The following is a 17,992-nucleotide window of genomic DNA, read 5'->3' as shown; positions in this document are numbered from 1 at the left end:
ATTTATAAAATTTTATATAACATTTATATTATTGGTTTGTGCATATAGATGCATAAAGATGATTTAATAAGTGTTATACAATGGTGAACAGTTATTGAAAACACCTGTAGCAAAATCCCTAATTATATGCAATGTTAATAATTCAATTAAATAGTGATCAAAATCAATTGTCCAATATTCTCGCCTTCAAATTTGGTGATAATTAAATCTGAATTGACCACACTGCATTAGGACTCAATTTCCTTGAACTCTCATTACCTCTGAAGGTGAATGCTGTTGTCTCTCCTGAAGGTGATTGGCAGTCTTATAAGCTAACAGTCAGGAGTGTGGTTCATCTGAACAGGAGAAGAACATGAAAGACTACAGACACTGTACTTGAAGTGAAAAAATAATACTGGAGAAACTCAACAGGTCAGTAATTTGAGAAGCAACACCTAATTTTCCATCTGGGCACTCTCCAACTGGATAGCATTACATCGACTTCTCCAGACTCTGTTGTCTTATTCCCAAATCTCCCTCTCTTCCCCATCCTGCTATCCTTTTTTTTCCTCCTGCTCTCCATCCCTTTCCCTATCCATTCACAGAGCCCTCCCCTTATCCAGCTGCCTACATTTTGTCCAGTCTTTGAATAAGGGATAAAGGACAAAAAAAATGTTAATTATCTACCTTAATATTTGCTATATAAACTACACTGTGCAAACTGCTGAGTTTCTCCAGCATTGTGTTTTCAGTCTGAATAGGTTTCATTGATTACCAGGTGCACATTGGGCTGGTTTATGTTCAACAAATCTCTGTGATTCTATTCTCTGGATATAGGATTCAAGGTTCTATTTATTGTCATGTGTACAAAAGATATTGAAATATTTTCTTTGCTTGCTCTGCAGAGCCACACAATGTGTGGCCACGTAAGGCAGACCCTTTTCTAAACCATGAGCCTTCATTCAGTGCCTGTTGAAATTGCCACCTTTCTAATGCATCTATAACTTTGTTTACTGTGCAGCCAATTATTTCCCCCGGCTCCAAGTCCCCAAAGGACTGGGAAAACTTCAGTGCACTATGCTTTGGAAGGCCTTCCTTGCCATTACACCTTCACGATTCCTGGTTCCCACAAGCCAATTTCCACTGCCTGTGATCTGGCATGTGGCATTAGGCCCACGAGAGCAGTTTGTGCTCCATATGGCATCACAGTCGGATTGGCAACAGCCTCCCCAACACATTCTGGAGGCCCAACCTTGGCAGATCTGTTCCTCTGTTGTGGTCTCCTTCTCTATCACATCCTCTTCAAAGCTCCTATTTTCAGGCACCCATCACTCTCCATGTATAAAAAAAAAACTTGCATCTAGCATCTCCCTAAGCTTTCCTCAACTCACCTTAAGAGGTCCTCTGATACTTGTTATTGTTTCCCCAGGAAAAAATATGCTGGCTATCCTCTCCACCTTTGCCTCTTCTAATCTTCTATACCTCTACTAAGTTTTACATCCTTGTAATGAAGTGACCAGAACTGAGCACCATACTCCAAGGGGCATCTAACCAGAGTTTTATAGAGCTGCAACATTACCTCACAGCACATGAACTCAATCCTCTTAACCACCCGATCAAATAGTGTGGCAGTCTTGAAGAATCTATGGACATGGGCTTCAAGATCCCTCTGATCCTCTGCACTGTTAAGAATCTTTAAATACAGAGAAAACCTTTATCCATGCTTAAAAATGCAATGCAACTTACAAAATATAAGATTTGATTGTTGGAATGGAGTCATTTGTAAGTTCATGGGCTGTAAGTGTTTATTTTCAAATTGTCTAATTTTGCTTTTGAATCTAGTAGGATAAATTTGAACTACATCTGATGGTGTGAAGGGTTTCTGTGCATTAGCCTGAACTTGAATGACAAGTCTGAGGGTCATAATAAACAGCTTTTTTTTCACAGATGTTTGGGGATCAAATAAAAGTATTTTGGAGAAACAAAAGCACTCTGACAAGAAAAGGTCAGTCAGTTCATGACATTTTTCTTCCGCACAAGATTCTCCATGCATGCTTTGTCACTGGAGCAGCTATTATGCTGACTGTTAATCCAAACACACTTGAGATGGTTGGCATTAAACATTTCAGAGACCCCTGAATTTTCCTGACAGCGGAACGCTGCATAAACAGCAGGGCAATCACTAAAGCACCCAACAGCAGACTGAATCGATAAAAGAAGAATGCTGGATAAATTTCTATGAGGAAGCTTATAGTTTCTAACTTGAGTATTTCCATATGTTGTAATACTGCAGACATATTAATTTCCAAGGAGAGGCACCAATGCTTTTTAAGCTAATACAGAAGATGACCATCGAGCCATTGCACCGCATAGTCACTCTGCTGCTCCAACCAGTTGACCTGTGACCCCACTCCATGAATTTGATGTTGTCAGACACAGTGGCAGTGAAGAACAACCAGTTCCCACAAACCTATTAATCTGATGTGATGGTGCCACCCCAGGAATGGTAACCAGAACAGCAGTTGAAATTTCTTGAAGGCCAAAAACAAAGCTCGGATTTTTTGAAATCAGAAAGAAAAATAGAAAATTCTGGAAACACTAAACATCAATGGAAGGACAAGCCGTGTTGACATTTCAAGTTGCATAACCCTCATTGAAGATCTTTCATGATGGTTTTTGTTCTGTAATTTAATCTGAGATTAGAGGAACAGTCTTTATTTGAAAGCTTGGTTTTACTGTTGGACCAGACAGGAGAATGTGTGACTATGGAGGTTATGGGGGATAGGCAGGAGGTGGGATCCGAGGAAGTGACGGGATCCAAGGACACTCGGTGTCTCTGAAGGTACACGCTTTTGTTGCTTTTTCTCATCTAGATAGAGAGACTAGACTAGTAGCATCCCTTGAGTGTCTTTAAAAGGATAACCTGCTTGTGTATTTTTCAATGTAACAGTAAACAAAACCTTGAATCTCAAATCCTAAATCTGCACCAAAAATCTGATTTGCTGTAGCCAAACAGGTACTTGGGGGGAAAAAAAACTAAAGAAATTATGCATTATATTTTAAAAAATGAAATCAAAAGATAGATTTTATAAAGTTCAGAAGTCCAGATTTAATGTCTGAATACATGCATGACATCACATACAACGCAGAGATTCTTTTCCCTGTGAGCCAGGCAGAATTTTTACTTGTAGGTAATACAAAAAATCTGTACTCAAGAAAAGGCCACATGTACAAAAAGAGAGAAAAATGTAAACAAAAAAAGAAATACTAACAAACTGTAATGTAGATTTTAAAATACCTCAGTAATAAATAAGGTGAAAAGTAAGAATCCTTAAATGAGTCTCCGATTGAGTTTGTTGTTTAGGAGTCCAATGGTGGAGGCAACTGTTCCTGAACCTGGTGGTATGAGTCTTGTGGCACCTACACCTTTTTTCTGATGGCAGTAGTGAGAATAGATCATATACTGGGTGGTGTGGATCCTTGATGATTGCTGTTGCTCTTCCATGGCAGTGTTCCATGTAAATTTTCTCAGTGGTGGGGAGAGTTTATCCGGAGATGTACTGGGCTGTGTCCATGACATTTTGAAGGGAAATTCACTCGCAGGTATGGGTGCCACCATACCAGGCCATGATGCAGCTGGTCAGCACATTCTCCACTACACATCTGTAGGTTTCAAATGACATACCATTCCTCCGCAAACTCTAGAGGAAGTAGAGGCGCTGATGTGCTTTCTTCACAATGCCATTAGTGTTTTAGGTCCAGGAAATGTCCTCTGAGGTGGTGACTGCCAAGAACTTAATTGATAGATAATGAATATTCATAATTATGACAGTACAAGAAAAAAATCCTATAGTGGTGTCAGAGCCGTCCATGTGTTGTGTAATTTGTAAATGTGATCGCCCAGCAATGTAGAGAAAAACAAAGATTAAGATGCTGGAATCTGAAGAGAACTCATTTAATTAGAAGCAATTAAAAAAGAAAAAAACCTAAACTAATGCTAATCTAACCCCTCCATCTAATCAAGCTTACTTGTAAAAGCAAACAGAGAGAAGAGAAAGAACGATGAAAAATGGATCAGATCGCTACCTCCAGAAGCCAGATGGAGCATCGTCAGAGCAGCCCAAAACCACCAACCATGATAATATTCAAAGAATGGACCCCATATCTTTTCAAACTGGAACTTTTCATCTTTGATATTCTAGGTGAAGAAAACTCCTATCCTTTCTAAATCCAACACTCCTCATTCACACTTATACCCTCTCACTTCTTCCATTTCGTTTCCATCATGAAATATGAGAACTAAAATTCAGACAGCTCAGGGATTGAGTTGGCCCAGATTTTCCAGATTCTCAGCAGTGCTTTTAAAATTCAAATTTAAGGAGGAATAAAGAAGAGATCTGCAGGCAACTTTTAATAGTTTATTCATTAGCAAATACAGCATGCTTCATTTAGCAAGATGAGCAGTTTTAGAGAAAAAAATAAAGTCAGATCCCGACTAAAATGTGAACAAAACATTTTTTACTATAAAAAAGGAGTGTGTAATGCTTGAAATTGGTTAAAAATTAATATTGTAAAAGAAAAATACAGTATACAAATGATTTTATTTGATAAAATTACCTTATTGGGTATGGTCGCTTGTTGCTGCTGTGTATCTGTGGCGCAGAGTCGTGTGTGCACACACGCATACAAAAGCTGGATAAATTAAAAAAGTTTGAGGGTTTTTTGAAAAGTCTGCATTCTCAGGTAATCCAGATTTATTGGATCCATATTTTTGGACTTCTACTGCATATTTTCCTCAAAGTTCGTCTTTTCTTTTTAATCAATATCATTATTAAGAAATACTAATATAGTTGGTAATTTATAGGGCCTCCTACTTAAGGAACAGGTCGTAGAGAGTTATTTAAATTCTATGCTCTTTCCTTATTTTCCATTATTAATCCCCCAGGCTTATCCTTAAGGTACCAATCTTTACTCGAGCTACCCACTTCCTTTTCATGCATTTGTTGAAGCTCTTGTCAGTATTTCTTGGTGATTGACTCTCAAAATCTATTGCAGCTGACAGAACCTTGTATAAATACAAAGAAACAAGACATGCTCAGGCAGCATCTGTGGAGATAAATGTTTCTGTTAATGATTCTGGTCAGAATCTTTTGTTGAAACTCAATGAGGGGTTTGAATTGACTGACATAAATGTTTGCTGACCCACTGAATCTGTCCAGTTTCACTATGGATTATCATTTTCTTAATTTCTCAATCGAATGCTTATTTATCAAAAATGCAGAACTCTCTCTTCAGACATCCCACCATGACTGTTCTATCATCTTCCCTTTCAGTCATTAACTTGTCCACTTCAGAAAATTCTGTTTTCTTAATTTGTAAGTCTCTGGTACTGACGTCTCCCTGATTGTGTCAGAGTTTCGGATCAGGGGCTTGGGTCACTGATGAATCGAACAGGAGTCCGTGCAGTTGCAGATGCTGCTGGAGTGTTGGAGGTGGATCACAGAACACTCACTGACTCCGAAGGGACTCTCAATTGCTTTTCTTTCTCTCACACTGTAAGAAGTGCCGGGCTTCTCTTTGTCTGCCTTTCAGGGGGCAGAAGTTAAAATATATCATGTATGTTACATTTTTAATGCACTATATCATATGACAATAAAAGGAACCTTTAACCTTCATTTATTTAAAGGCACCAAATCAGCCTTAGAGTCTTGTTCAAATAAAGAGGAAGCCCCACTTTTGATCACTCTCCTTAACTGATGTTGCCTCTTCCACTGGTACCCATGACACTCTTCAGCTGGCAATTTTGAGGCAAGATTTGAGAGAATGCCCCAAACTGAGAACCAACTTGGATCATCATAATTTGTGCCCTTTGAGTTGGTTTACTTTTAGGTTTTGAGCCACTTATTTTTCCTTTGAAGGTATTGATTTTTAAACTATGCTGGTTGGGCACCTTTGCTTTGTCTGCTGCAACAGCAAGAACTTTCGAGAGGCCAACCGCTCCAATTTCACACCTCATTGCCACACTGACACATCTGTCAATGAGCATGTGTTCTGCCAAGTTGAAGCCACCAAGACATTGGAGGAACACACCTTGTATTCCTTCTCAGAAATCCCTAACCAGATGCCATAAATACAGACTTCTTCACTTTCTGTTCATCTCCTCCCCAGTCTCTTTTCCTCATTCCTGTGCCTCCCAACCAGCTCCCCATCCCCTTCCTTTCCTTCTCCTATCTTTGTTAGCCCTCTCCCCTATCATTTCTCAGCTCTTTTCTCTTCTACCCATCTATAACATTTTACCTGTTTGCCTGTACTCCTCTCCCATCCCTTCCTCTCTTCCCACCCCCCCCCCCCCCCACCCCAGCCTTTTATTCTGGCATCTGCTTGATTCCTGGCACTCCAAGCAATGGCTCAAGCCTAAAATGTCATCTGCCCTTTGATCCCACTGAGTTTCACCTGTACTTTTGCATGCTCAACTATCTATTTCTAATTTGGTTTGTGTACCAACATTATTTAATTGCCTTTCAGTGTGAATGCCTTCAATTGTTTGCAAATTCAGTTAAAATTTATGAGATCATTTGTGAAGAGTAATTCAGTGTCAATTCTGACAAATGGTATGTGTTTCCCAACTTGAAGTCACACTTGAAGTTTCAGTCTAATTAATTATTTCTCCAGTGTTAACTTGAAGTTGGAGCAATATAAACAAATGAAGACTTAAAATCAAAACATGTACTTGATAAAATTATGCCTGAAAATATGAAAATTGTTTTAGATTCTTGTGGAAACCAATGACACAATAAACTGAGCCAAAATAGCTTAAAGTACATTTAAAAAAAAATAGGGTTTTGATAGCTACTGGCAAACCAATAGACCTCTGCAAAGATTTTAACACTGTGGTATTATCGTGTCTCCACATTTTATTGTACACGCTGACGATGGGATGATCTTGTTTGTTTCTTTTTCTTCAATCTTTCTCTGTTTAATAGGACTCATAGAGAGGGAAGGGGGTGGAGGGAGGGGTTCTCTTGATGTTTGTATTTGGTATGACAGTCGATTTATCATTTTAAATACATTTATCAATAAAATATTACAAAAAGATATATGAAAATAATTTGGGAAAATTATATCTTGTGAATAAAATTTTAATTTTATTAAATTAAAATTTAATAACATTTAAAATTAAATTAAATTAAACAACTGCAAATTTATTTAATTAGAATAGAGGACCACAAGAAGGAGGCAGGTGAGAATATTGTGAGAATTTCATTGTAATGAATAAGCATAAAGACATACATCTAGGAGCAGGAGTCAGCCATCCAGCCTGTCAAGTCTGCTTCACCATTCAACAAGATCGTGGCTGATCTGGCCAGCGGGTAATAATTAATGGGGGAGGATGATGGGAGGGGAGGATGGTGAAGATGGGGGGGGGGGGCTGGCGGAGATGAGGGGGGGGCTGGCGGAGATGAGGGGGGGGCTGGCGGAGATGAGGGGGGGGCTGGCGGAGATGAGGGGGGGGCTGGCGGAGATGAGGGGGGGGCTGGCGGAGATGAGGGGGGGGCTGGCGGAGATGAGGGGGGGGCTGGCGGAGATGAGGGGGGGGCTGGCGGAGATGAGGGGGGGGCTGGCGGAGATGAGGGGGGGGCTGGCGGAGATGAGGGGGGGGCTGGCGGAGATGAGGGGGGGGCTGGCGGAGATGAGGGGGGGGCTGGCGGAGATGAGGGGGGACGGCGGAGATGAGGGGGGGGACGGCGGAGATGAGGGGGGGGACGGCGGAGATGAGGGGGGGGACGGCGGAGATGAGGGGGGGGACGGCGGAGATGAGGGGGGGGACGGCGGAGATGAGGGGGGGGACGGCGGAGATGAGGGGGGGGACGGCGGAGATGAGGGGGGGGACGGCGGAGATGAGGGGGGGGACGGCGGAGATGAGGGGGGGGACGGCGGAGATGAGGGGGGGGACGGCGGAGATGAGGGGGGGGACGGCGGAGATGAGGGGGGGGACGGCGGAGATGAGGGGGGGGACGGCGGAGATGAGGGGGGGGGACGGCGGAGATGAGGGGGGGGACGGCGGAGATGAGGGGGGGGACGGCGGAGATGAGGGGGGGGACGGCGGAGATGAGGGGGGGGACAAAGAACATTTATTATGCAACAATGCAAAGTTAGGTGCTTCCCCTTACCCTGGGAATACACGCACACACTGGGGCTCACCCAACTTTTATACAGTTTATTTCAGTATAGAAGTACTCTTCCCCCTTACATTCTTCTGCCTCCTGGATGAGTTTAGCAATAGGCAATCCTGTCTGCCTATGCGCTGTTTCTGTGAACTTGGAGGACCAGGGGGTATCCTGTCGGTGTCCCATCATGTCATTGTCCTTATTGTCCTTATTCACACCTTCCCGACCCTCAGGGCTACAAACTTCTTATATGCAGAACTTGCTAATTCTGTCTAAGGCTGGAAGACCCTTATCTTATTCAGACTAACTTTACTTCCTACATTCTATTATCTACCCTTATCCTATTCATACTGGCTTTATTCATTACACATATATCCATACCAGCTTTCTTCATCTTTCATATTTTCATAAGTTTTACTCATCTCTCACAATCCTTACTTTTCTTTTAGCTACGCTTCGTGAATTCTCAAGTGGAATGTATTACTTGTAAACTTGGTCTTTTTCCCAGCGAGTCAGTAAACGAACTGCAGTCTCAGACAGAATTTGGAAACATACATCCTTTGGGTTATAGTGATCTGACGAGGGGTCCATTGAATTAAATACTGCACACAAGTCTTTAGGCAGGGGAGCACCATAATGGCCAGAATAGCGAGTCCAGCTGCTATAAGGGCTGTGGGTATCAGACTCCAGTTACCAATAAAAAGTCTAGTCCATCCTACACTGGACCGAGGTTTCCAAGTCTAAATCTGGGCATGGGAAGATTTTCGAACTCCTGAGGAAATGTCTTTAACCGCCTGACCGTTGTGAGCATTGTCATTAATCAGTGTTTCACAAACGCTGCCTTCAGCAGCCAACGAGTAATCGAGAGCCAGGCGGTTTTGTTGAACTGTGGCTCGTATCTGTTGTCTTTCTTCAGCCCATAAATTCAGGGCAATCGCTGTCTGTTCGGTGATGATCTCCAAGGCTGCCTGGAGTCTGATTAAATGATTTAAATGCCAAGCAGCTGTGGTGTTCTGGAGCAGCTTACTTCGTTTACAACTGGAACTCCCCTTACAGTAGTGGTTCTTAACATTCCGCATGTCTGTGTGACCCAAAGGATGATTTACACGTGACCAAGTTGGGGAGGGGGGTTTCTTGTCACTTAACCTGTGAGTTTCAGCTTGTCTGCGAACATTAGCATCTGTATTCACTCTATCTCTGCCACATGTATAATCCTGACTAACATTCTGTCTGTCATTGTCCCACCATCTTCTTTGTGCTATCTCTTTAAAACTCCTCTTTTTGATATCTGTAGAGGCCAAAATACAAATCAAATCTACTCCTCTAGAGCCGTTCTGTTCCCCTGGTCCATGTTGGGATGCTATATTAACCCATATCCCACTATGACTATACTCTATAACTGTGCCCTGTCTACATTCTAAGTTAAATAATTGTCACCTCTGCTGCCCCTGTTCCAGGAGGACTTAATACATTGTGAGCAATTTGGTGATTTTCCAAAAATTGGGAACCAACAAGTGAACATAACAACAAATTGTAAAAACAGCATTACAGCACTTTTTCCTGGCATAGTGTAACTTTTAGATCAGAAGGATGAAGGACTGCACGCCAGGTGGAGGATAGATTATCAATGTCGTTAGTCTGTGGTTCAGCAGCTCGTTTAATTCGTTGTATGTGGCTCCATCTCTTTTCTTTCATTCGCACGGCAGTGTCTAATCAAAAGTATACAATAGGGGCCATCCCAGACAGGTTTTAGTTGGTGATCTTGCCACGCTTTTATGTATACCCAATCACCAGGTTTAATAGAATGAATAGGATCCTCCAGGGGTGGGGTTTGAGCTAATAAACCCTTCTGTCATAAGTCATACAGAGAAGTAGAAAGTCCCTCTAAATATTTAGTTATGTACTGGTCATTAGCCTCAGGGATAGGGGTATCAGTATGGAATCCCATGTAAGGAAGACCAAATATCATTTCATATGGTGAGACAGCAAGGTCCTTATGAGGAGCTGTGCGAGTCCTAATTAAAGCTAAGGGTAAGCATTTAATCCAGGAGAGGCCAGTTTCCTCATGAAGTCGAGTGAGCTGCTTTTTCAAGGTCTGATTCATTCGTTCAACACAGCCTGAGCTCTGGGGGTGCCATAGGGTATGTAGCTGCCAATCTATTCCCAGTATTTTACACACACCCTGGAGTACCTGAGAGGTAAAATGTGTACTTCGATCTGAGTCAATGGTTTGAATCATACCATATCATGGAATCACAGACTCCAGTAGTATACTGATAATGGTGCTGGCACGATCATTAGGGGTCGGGAAAGCCTCAACCCATCGTGTGAAATGATCTACCATCACCAGGAGGTATTTGTAAACCCCTATCTTAGGTAATTCCATGAAATCAATTTGTATCCATTGAAATGTGCGTACAGCTATATCGCGACCACCAGGCATTACCTGGCGGATAACTTTCTTATTTACTCTCTGACAGATTGGACAACCCTGATACTCTGCTTGGCTATAGTGTATATTCCCGAGCAATGAAAAGACCGTACAAAAGTATCCACAAGTGTCTGTGTTCCCCAGTGTGTCTGCTGGTGGAGCTGATCAATAATTTGCCGAGCCAAGGCTTTGTTCAGCACTTGGCGTCCTTCTGCCGTCCACCACAACCCATCAACAGTTTGACGCATTCCCTGGTCCTTCATGTAAACCTCCTCTTCCCGTGAAAAGATGGGAGTTTTTTGAACCTCATATGGGGTGGGCAATAACAGCTGCATGTCTATTTTATCCGTGAGTGCAGCCTGTTTGACAGCTGCATCTGCCTGTCTGTTCCCCTGTTCTTCAGGACTATCACCACTTTGATGGCTCCGTACATGAACTACAGCTATTTCCTCAGGTAATGTAAGAGCATCTAGAGATTGGACGATTAAGTTTTCATGGATCAACTTTTTTCCTTTCCCAGTTATCATTCCCTGCTCTTTCCAGATCTTCCCAAAGGTGTGCACTACACCAAAAGCTTACTTTGAGTCTGTGTAGATTGTGCCCACCTTGATCTCTAGACCCTGGAGAGCTCTACAGAGGGCATACAATTCACAAGATTGTGCTGACCAATGACCAGGAAGGTGACCGGCTTCAATCACTACTCCTTCCTTCCCATCCACTACACTATACCCGCTATAGCGAGTGCCATCAATGGAACGGGAAGATCCATCAATAAACCACCTTTCACCTTCTTGTAAAGGCTCATCACTTAAATCCTCTCTAATTTTGGTCTGTAAATCTATTACCTCTAAACATACATGCTCTAAATCATTTATGGTATTGTCAGAATTTGGAGAAACCAAGAAAGCTGCTGGATTGTGTTCTTTATTCGTAATCAGGGTCAAATCACCCTATCCATTAGGATCGCTTCATATTTTAAAATTCTAGAGTCTGTAAGCCACCATCCAGCACTTTGTAAGAGAATATTGCGGACTGTGTGAGGGGTGTGAACTATCATCGGGGCACCAAACGTAATCTTTTGTCCTTCATCAACTGAAATAGCAGTGGCTGCGATGGCTTGCACGCATTCTGGCCAACCACGACAAATAGGGTCTAAAACCTTTGACAGAAAAGCAACTGGCTGTCTTGTGTTAGTACTCCGGTGGCCACACCTCCTTTTGCATTGGTATATAGGTCAAATGGCTTATTTAGGTCGGGTAAAGCCAACACTGGGGCTCTAATAAGGCGCTGTTTCACCAAGTTAAAATCTTTAATCTCTTCCTCTGTCCAGACAACAGCTTCGCCCCCTAGAATCGTGAGTTTATCTGACCAGGCTAGAATATCTGAGAAATCTGACCAGGCTAGATTAATTTTCAATCCATATTCTACAGTATCCCACTAAACCAAGGAATTTCCTAAGTTCTTGGGCATTCTTGGAAGGTGGGATCTGTAGAATACCACGTATCCTCTCTGGACTTATTTTCCTAGTCCCCTGACTCACCAGATGACCGAAGTATTTAACTTCTGATTGAACAAATTGTAATTTGGATTTGCTCACCCTGAGACCCTTATTCTCCAGAAAATTCAACAGTTCAACGGTATACTGTTTAACTAATTCATACGTTTTTCCCGTGATTAACAAATCATCAACATATTGTATCAACTGGCACTTCTCTCTCCGAGGGGCCTCGTCTAGTATTTGTTCTAAGACCTGGCCAAATAAATTTGGTGATTCTGTAAAGCCCTGGGGAAGGACCGTCCACCGGTATTGATTCTTGCGTCCAGTAAAAGGATTTTCCCATTCAAAGGCAAACATGTCTCTGCTCTCCGTTGCTAACGGACAGGTCCAAAAAGCATCTTTGAGGTCAATCACACTAAACCATTTACTATGGGGATCGATTTTACCCATTATCGTATAGGGATTAGGTACAACAGGGTGACGGGTGAGAATAATTTTGTTCAGCTCCCTCAAGTCCTGCACTAATCGATAGGTACCGTCTGGTTTTTGGACAGGTAAAATTGGGGTATTAAAAGGTGACATACAAGGTTCGAGTATACCATCTTTCACCAACTGGTCAATTACTGGCTGCAGCCCCTTTCGGCCAGCCATAGGAATTGGGTACTGTTTTCGTCTAATTACTTGCTCAGGATCTTTTAAAGTAACATGCAGGGGAGGAATATCTAACACTCCTCTATTGCCTCTTTTTGCCCATACTCCAGGATTTATTAGTTCCCGATCCTCCTTGGTTAATACATACAATTGAACCCCGATTCCTGATTCCAGTGGCCTGGTGCCGATAGCCAATTGGTCCTGTAAATCTCATCCTAACAAACAAACTCCAGCTTGGGGAACTAGTAAAATATCCTCTGTTATTATCTTCTCTCCCATTTGTATTCTTACATCCCTTAATACAGGGACCGTAAAATCTCTTCCTCCTATTCCCGAAATCATCACTGTCCCCTTTATCTTAACACCCTCGGGTGGTTGTAAAATACTAGACCGGGCTGCCCCAGAATCTACTAAAAAGGTCATCTTGTCACTGTGGGGTCCTATGCTTAAATTTACCAATGGTTCTCCGTGCAGCCCCACGGTGTGTATTGACTGAGAACCGTGACCCCCCCCTATTCATAATCTGCTTCCATCAGTGCGTAAGATCGCATCTCCCTGGCTCGCATTGGGCATTCTCTCTTAAAATGTCCCTCCTTTTTACAATGGTAGCAAACTGATTCCCAATTCCTACCGGGATTACCACGAGGTCCCGGGAATGGTCGTCGTCCCCAGAATTCCCTTCTACCCTTGCCCCTGCTCTGGTCTCTACTCTCCCACTCCTGGCGCTCCTCCCAACGTCCAGGAGCTGGCACACAGCCCCTACCCTTTCCTTGCTGTCCCTCCACGACTTCCTTGACTGCCTGCATCAAAATCTTAGCCTTTCCTTTCTGTTTATCCTCAGACCTCTGGACGTATGCCCTTTGTGCGATCTGTAAAAGCTGTGTTATTCCCTGTTCATGCCAATTCTCAGTCTTCTGCAATTTCCTTCTAATGTCTGGGGTTGAATTTGTAACGAAGCCCATTAATACTAATTGTTCACCCGCTGGGGATTCTAAACCCAGACCCCCATATTGCTGTATGACCGTACGCAATCTATTCAGAAATGCAGGGGGGGGGGGGTCACCTCAGGACTTCTGGGAACCTCAAATGCTTTCTTAAAATTCTGTCCCTTTGAAACAGATTCCTTGATTCCTTTTATCAGATTAACCCTATATTCCTCCATTAATGTGCCACCATCATTAGTATTCTTATCCCAATTTAGTTCTTCCAGGGGGAATTTAAGTTCCCCAGGTATCGCCTCTGGTCCCTCTTGGTATTCCAGACTCTAATCCCTGCCTGGCGAATCATTCCACGTTCATCCAAAGTGAACAGAGCCCTAAAGGTCGATGTTAACTCATCCCATGTATATATATATATATATATTTGATCCCAAAAATTGATCTAATTGTTCAGCACATCCCTGAGGATCCTCTATCAGTGAGGTCATTTCTCTCTTAAAGTTACGCACATCTGTACTAGTCAGGGGCACATTTACGAACCCGAGACTCCCTCCCACGGGAACTTCCCGTAAAGGTCTCATCCAGTTAATTTCTGGCTTATCCTCTCCTTTATAATGTCTAGGTTCCTGCTCTCCGAGAAATGAATCAAAGTGTTCTGCCCTTTCCTCCCAGAGGGTCTCATACTGTTCTGAGTCCAAGTCTCCTCCCTCTCTTGTCAATTGAGGTGGTAATCTAGTACTTTGTGAACAGGTCATCATACCACCCCTACTTCTCCTTTCTTTAGCTGTGGGGGAGGAGGGGAAGGTGAAGAAGGGTAGAGCATAGGAGAGGGGGGAAAGATAGGAGCCGGCATAGGAGGAGCATAAGGTGGAGGAAGGGAATGTAACACCTCCAATCCTTGTGTTTCAGGGACAAAAGTTTCCTCATCCTTCTTGTCCTTACATTCCTTTTCATTCAAAGCCAGTTGATCAACCGATCCACTGAGCCAGCAGGCTGCATATTTTCTGCTCTCAATATTATCTCTTTGGTTTTGATAGAGCCAGATGTTCAATGCCTGACACACCCAGTCCTCATCAGATCCGAACTTTGGCCAATATACCGAATTCCCTTTTATCGGGTTTTTAACCCATTCCAGACAGCAATACCTGACCGTGGTCTGTTTGTCTTTCCCGCGGGTTCTCCCCGCACCCCAATCAGATAGCATTAATCCTAACGGACTTTGCTTAGTTATCTGATCGTCCCATCCTTCCTTAGGACTATTTCCCTTGCTACTCACAATTCCCATGCTAACAGGTAAGTAAAATTCCTCTTACCGGGATCCTGTAGCTATTCCTAGTGCACTTACTTAACGTCCTCCTGTCGTTTGTTCTCAATGTCTCTTCTCGGATATCACTCATTTCATTCACTGACCAGTTACCTGCCGTCCGTGAGTCCAGCTGAATCAGCCGGGGTGCACCTAGCCTCGTCGTCGGGCACTCTGTCAGTGGAGGGAGTGGGATCCCGGACGAGCCCCCATTTGTGAGAAACAGAAGAACCTTCACAGAAATTGTTCGAGACAAAAATTGAGAACAAAGAACATTTATTATACAACAATGCAAAGTTGGGTGCTTCCCCTTACCCTGAGAACACACACACACACACACACACACACACACACACACACACACACACACACACACACACACACACACACACACACACACACACACACACACACACACACACACACACACACACACACACACACACACACACACACACACACACACACTGGAGCTCACCCAACACCCTCGGGTCTTAATAACTTCTTGTATATGCAGAACTTGCTAATTCTGTCTAAAAGGCTAGAAGACCCTTATCTTAATCAGACTAACTTTACTTCCCACATTCTATTATCTATCCTTATCCTATTCATACTGGCTTTATTCATTACACATATATCCAGACTACTGACATGGTCTTTGCCCTCAGACAGCTCCAAGAAAAGTGCAGAGAACAAAACAAAGGACTCTACATCACCTTTGTTGACCTCAACAAAGCCTTCGACACCGTGAGCAGGAAAGGGCTTTGGCAAATACTAGAGCGCATCGGATGGCCCCCAAAGTTCCTCAACATGGTTATCCAACTGCACGAAAACCAACAAGGTCAGGTCAGGTACAGCAATGAGCTCTCTGAACCATTCTCCATTAACAATGGCATGAAGCAAGGCTGCGTTCTCGCAACAACCCTCTTTTCAATCTTCTTCAGCATGTTGCTGAAACAAGCCATGAAAGACCTCAACAATGAAGACGCTGTTTACATCCGGTACCGCACGGATGGCAGTCTCTTCAATCTGAGACGCCTGCAAGCTCACACCAAGATACAAGAGCAACTTGTCCGTGAACTACTCTTTGCAGATGATGCCGCTTTAGTTGCCCATTCAGAGCCAGCTCTTCAGCGCTTGACGTCCTGTTTTGTGGAAACCGCCAAAAAGTTTGGCCTGGAAGTCAGCCTGAAGAAAACTGAGGACCTCCATCAGCCAGCTCCCCACCATGACTACCAGCCCCCCCACATCTTCATCGGGCACACAAAACTCAAAACGGTCAATCAGTTTACCTATCTCGGCTGCACCATTTCATCTGATGCAAGGATCGACAACGAGATAGACAACAGACTCGCCAAGGCATATAGTGCCTTTGGAAGACTACACAAAAGAGTCTGAAAAACAACCAACTGAAAAACTTCACAAAGATTAGCGTAAACAGAGCTGTTGTCATACCCACACTCCTGTTCGGCTCCGAATCATGGATCCTCTACCAGCATCACCTACGGCTCCTAGAACGCTTCCACCAGCGTTGTCTCCACTCCATCCTCAACATTCTTTGCAGCGACTTCATCCCTAACATCGAAGTACTCGAGATGGCAGAGGCCAACAGCATCAAAATCACACTGCTGATAATCCAACTGCGCTGGGTAGGTCACATCTCCAGAATGGAGGACCATCGCCTTCCCAAGATCGTGTTATATGGCGAGCTCTCCACTGGCCACCATGACAGAGGTGCACCAAAGAGGTACAAGGACTGCCTAAAGAAATCTCTTGGTGCCTGCCACATTGACCACCGGCAGTGGGCTGATATCGCCTCAAACCGTGCATCTTTGCGCCTCACAGTTCAGCGGGCAGCAACCTCCTTTGAAGAAGACTGCAGAGTCCACCTCACTGACAAAAGACAAAGGAGGAAAAACCCAACCCCAACCAACCAATTTTCCCTTGCAACCGCTGCAACTGTGTCTGCCTGTCCCGCATCGGACTTGTCAGCCACAAACGAGCCTGCAGCTGACGTAGACATTACCCCTCCATAAATCTTCGTCCACGAAGCCAAGCCAAAGAATATCCACACTAGCTTTCTTCATCTTTCATATTTTCATATTAATTTTACTCATTTCTCACAACAGCGTCTGACAATGTGCTCTGCTCCGCTTCCTCACCTGACTATGCAAAAGCCATGTTCAGTGAAACATGAAAGTCTGCAGATGCCGTGATTGTTGTAAAAACTCAAAAGCACTGGAGGAACCCAGCAGGCCTCACAGCGCCCATAGGAGATAAAGATATATAATCGGCATTTCAGGCCTGAGCCCTTTGTCAATGTCTCCTTCCCAATTCTTGTGAAGGATCTTTAACCTGAAACCTTGTCAGGGTCTGATGCTGCCTTACCTGAATATCTTCAGCATTTTCTCTTTCTGACGTCAACTCTCTCCTTTGTGTACAGAAGAGAAAGAATTCATTGAAGTTTTACAACAGTTGGCGAAGGCAAGTCAGAAAACTAAAGATTGGGATCTCTGAAAAGATTTCCACACACACACACCACAAGATGAAATCAAAGTGCCAGCTCAACAGATAAAAGTTTTGGGACCTGAGGCAAGAACCAGGTGAATTTTTAGAAGATTTCCCTTCAAGGCTTAAGGAGTCGGTTAATGAATGGAAATCAAAGAATCTGAATGAGAGGTGGTGGACCAGATCAATGGAGCATTAGAGATGGAGATATCCTCAAGTAGACAGATAAAAAAATTTGACCAATGGAGTCAGGAGCGAGAAACTGTTCCCTCTAAATTTTAGTTGTCAGTTTGTGCAAAAATCTGTACATTTTTTCCGTGACAAATGTATGTACACGCTGAATGTTTGTGCAAACGTAAACTTGAAATTGTTCAAGATAATTTTGGTATAGCTGATCCCTCTTGGCTAATGAAAGTATTGGCATGTTTTAATGTGATTGTGTTCTGCGAAGTAATATATTTAAGATATTTTATTTTAGGTAATTAACATTTTATGCACACATTAATTTCCTTTGTG

At 43.2% G+C, this 17,992-nt stretch overlaps 1 protein-coding gene across 1 annotated transcript; it reads right to left on the bottom strand.

The window, feature by feature from the left end:
• Positions 1-7,318: 7,318 nt before the first annotated feature.
• LOC138741984 (uncharacterized) lies at positions 7,319-14,950 on the bottom strand. Its single transcript, XM_069896183.1, has 3 exons — positions 14,942-14,950; positions 11,590-11,737; positions 7,319-8,145 (listed from the first exon to the last, which is right to left on the bottom strand). The coding sequence occupies exons 1-3, from the start codon at positions 14,948-14,950 to the stop codon at positions 7,319-7,321; spliced, it is 984 nt and encodes a 327-aa protein (XP_069752284.1).
• Positions 14,951-17,992: the final 3,042 nt, after the last annotated feature.

Source organism: Narcine bancroftii, chromosome 8, assembly GCF_036971445.1.
Source record: "Narcine bancroftii isolate sNarBan1 chromosome 8, sNarBan1.hap1, whole genome shotgun sequence".
NCBI classification, from domain to species: domain Eukaryota; kingdom Metazoa; phylum Chordata; class Chondrichthyes; order Torpediniformes; family Narcinidae; genus Narcine; species Narcine bancroftii.
Note: the sequence above shows the minus strand (reverse complement) of the source record. Positions and strands in the feature narration are given on the sequence as shown.

What these genes read in the sequence shown, in the direction of transcription:
- LOC138741984 (XM_069896183.1), bottom strand. An exon ending in CCGCAATATTCTCTTACAAA is followed by an intron (nt 8,146 to 11,589) that starts GTGCTGGATGGT and finishes TCCCAGGGTAAG; the next exon opens with GGGAAGCACCTAACTTTGCA.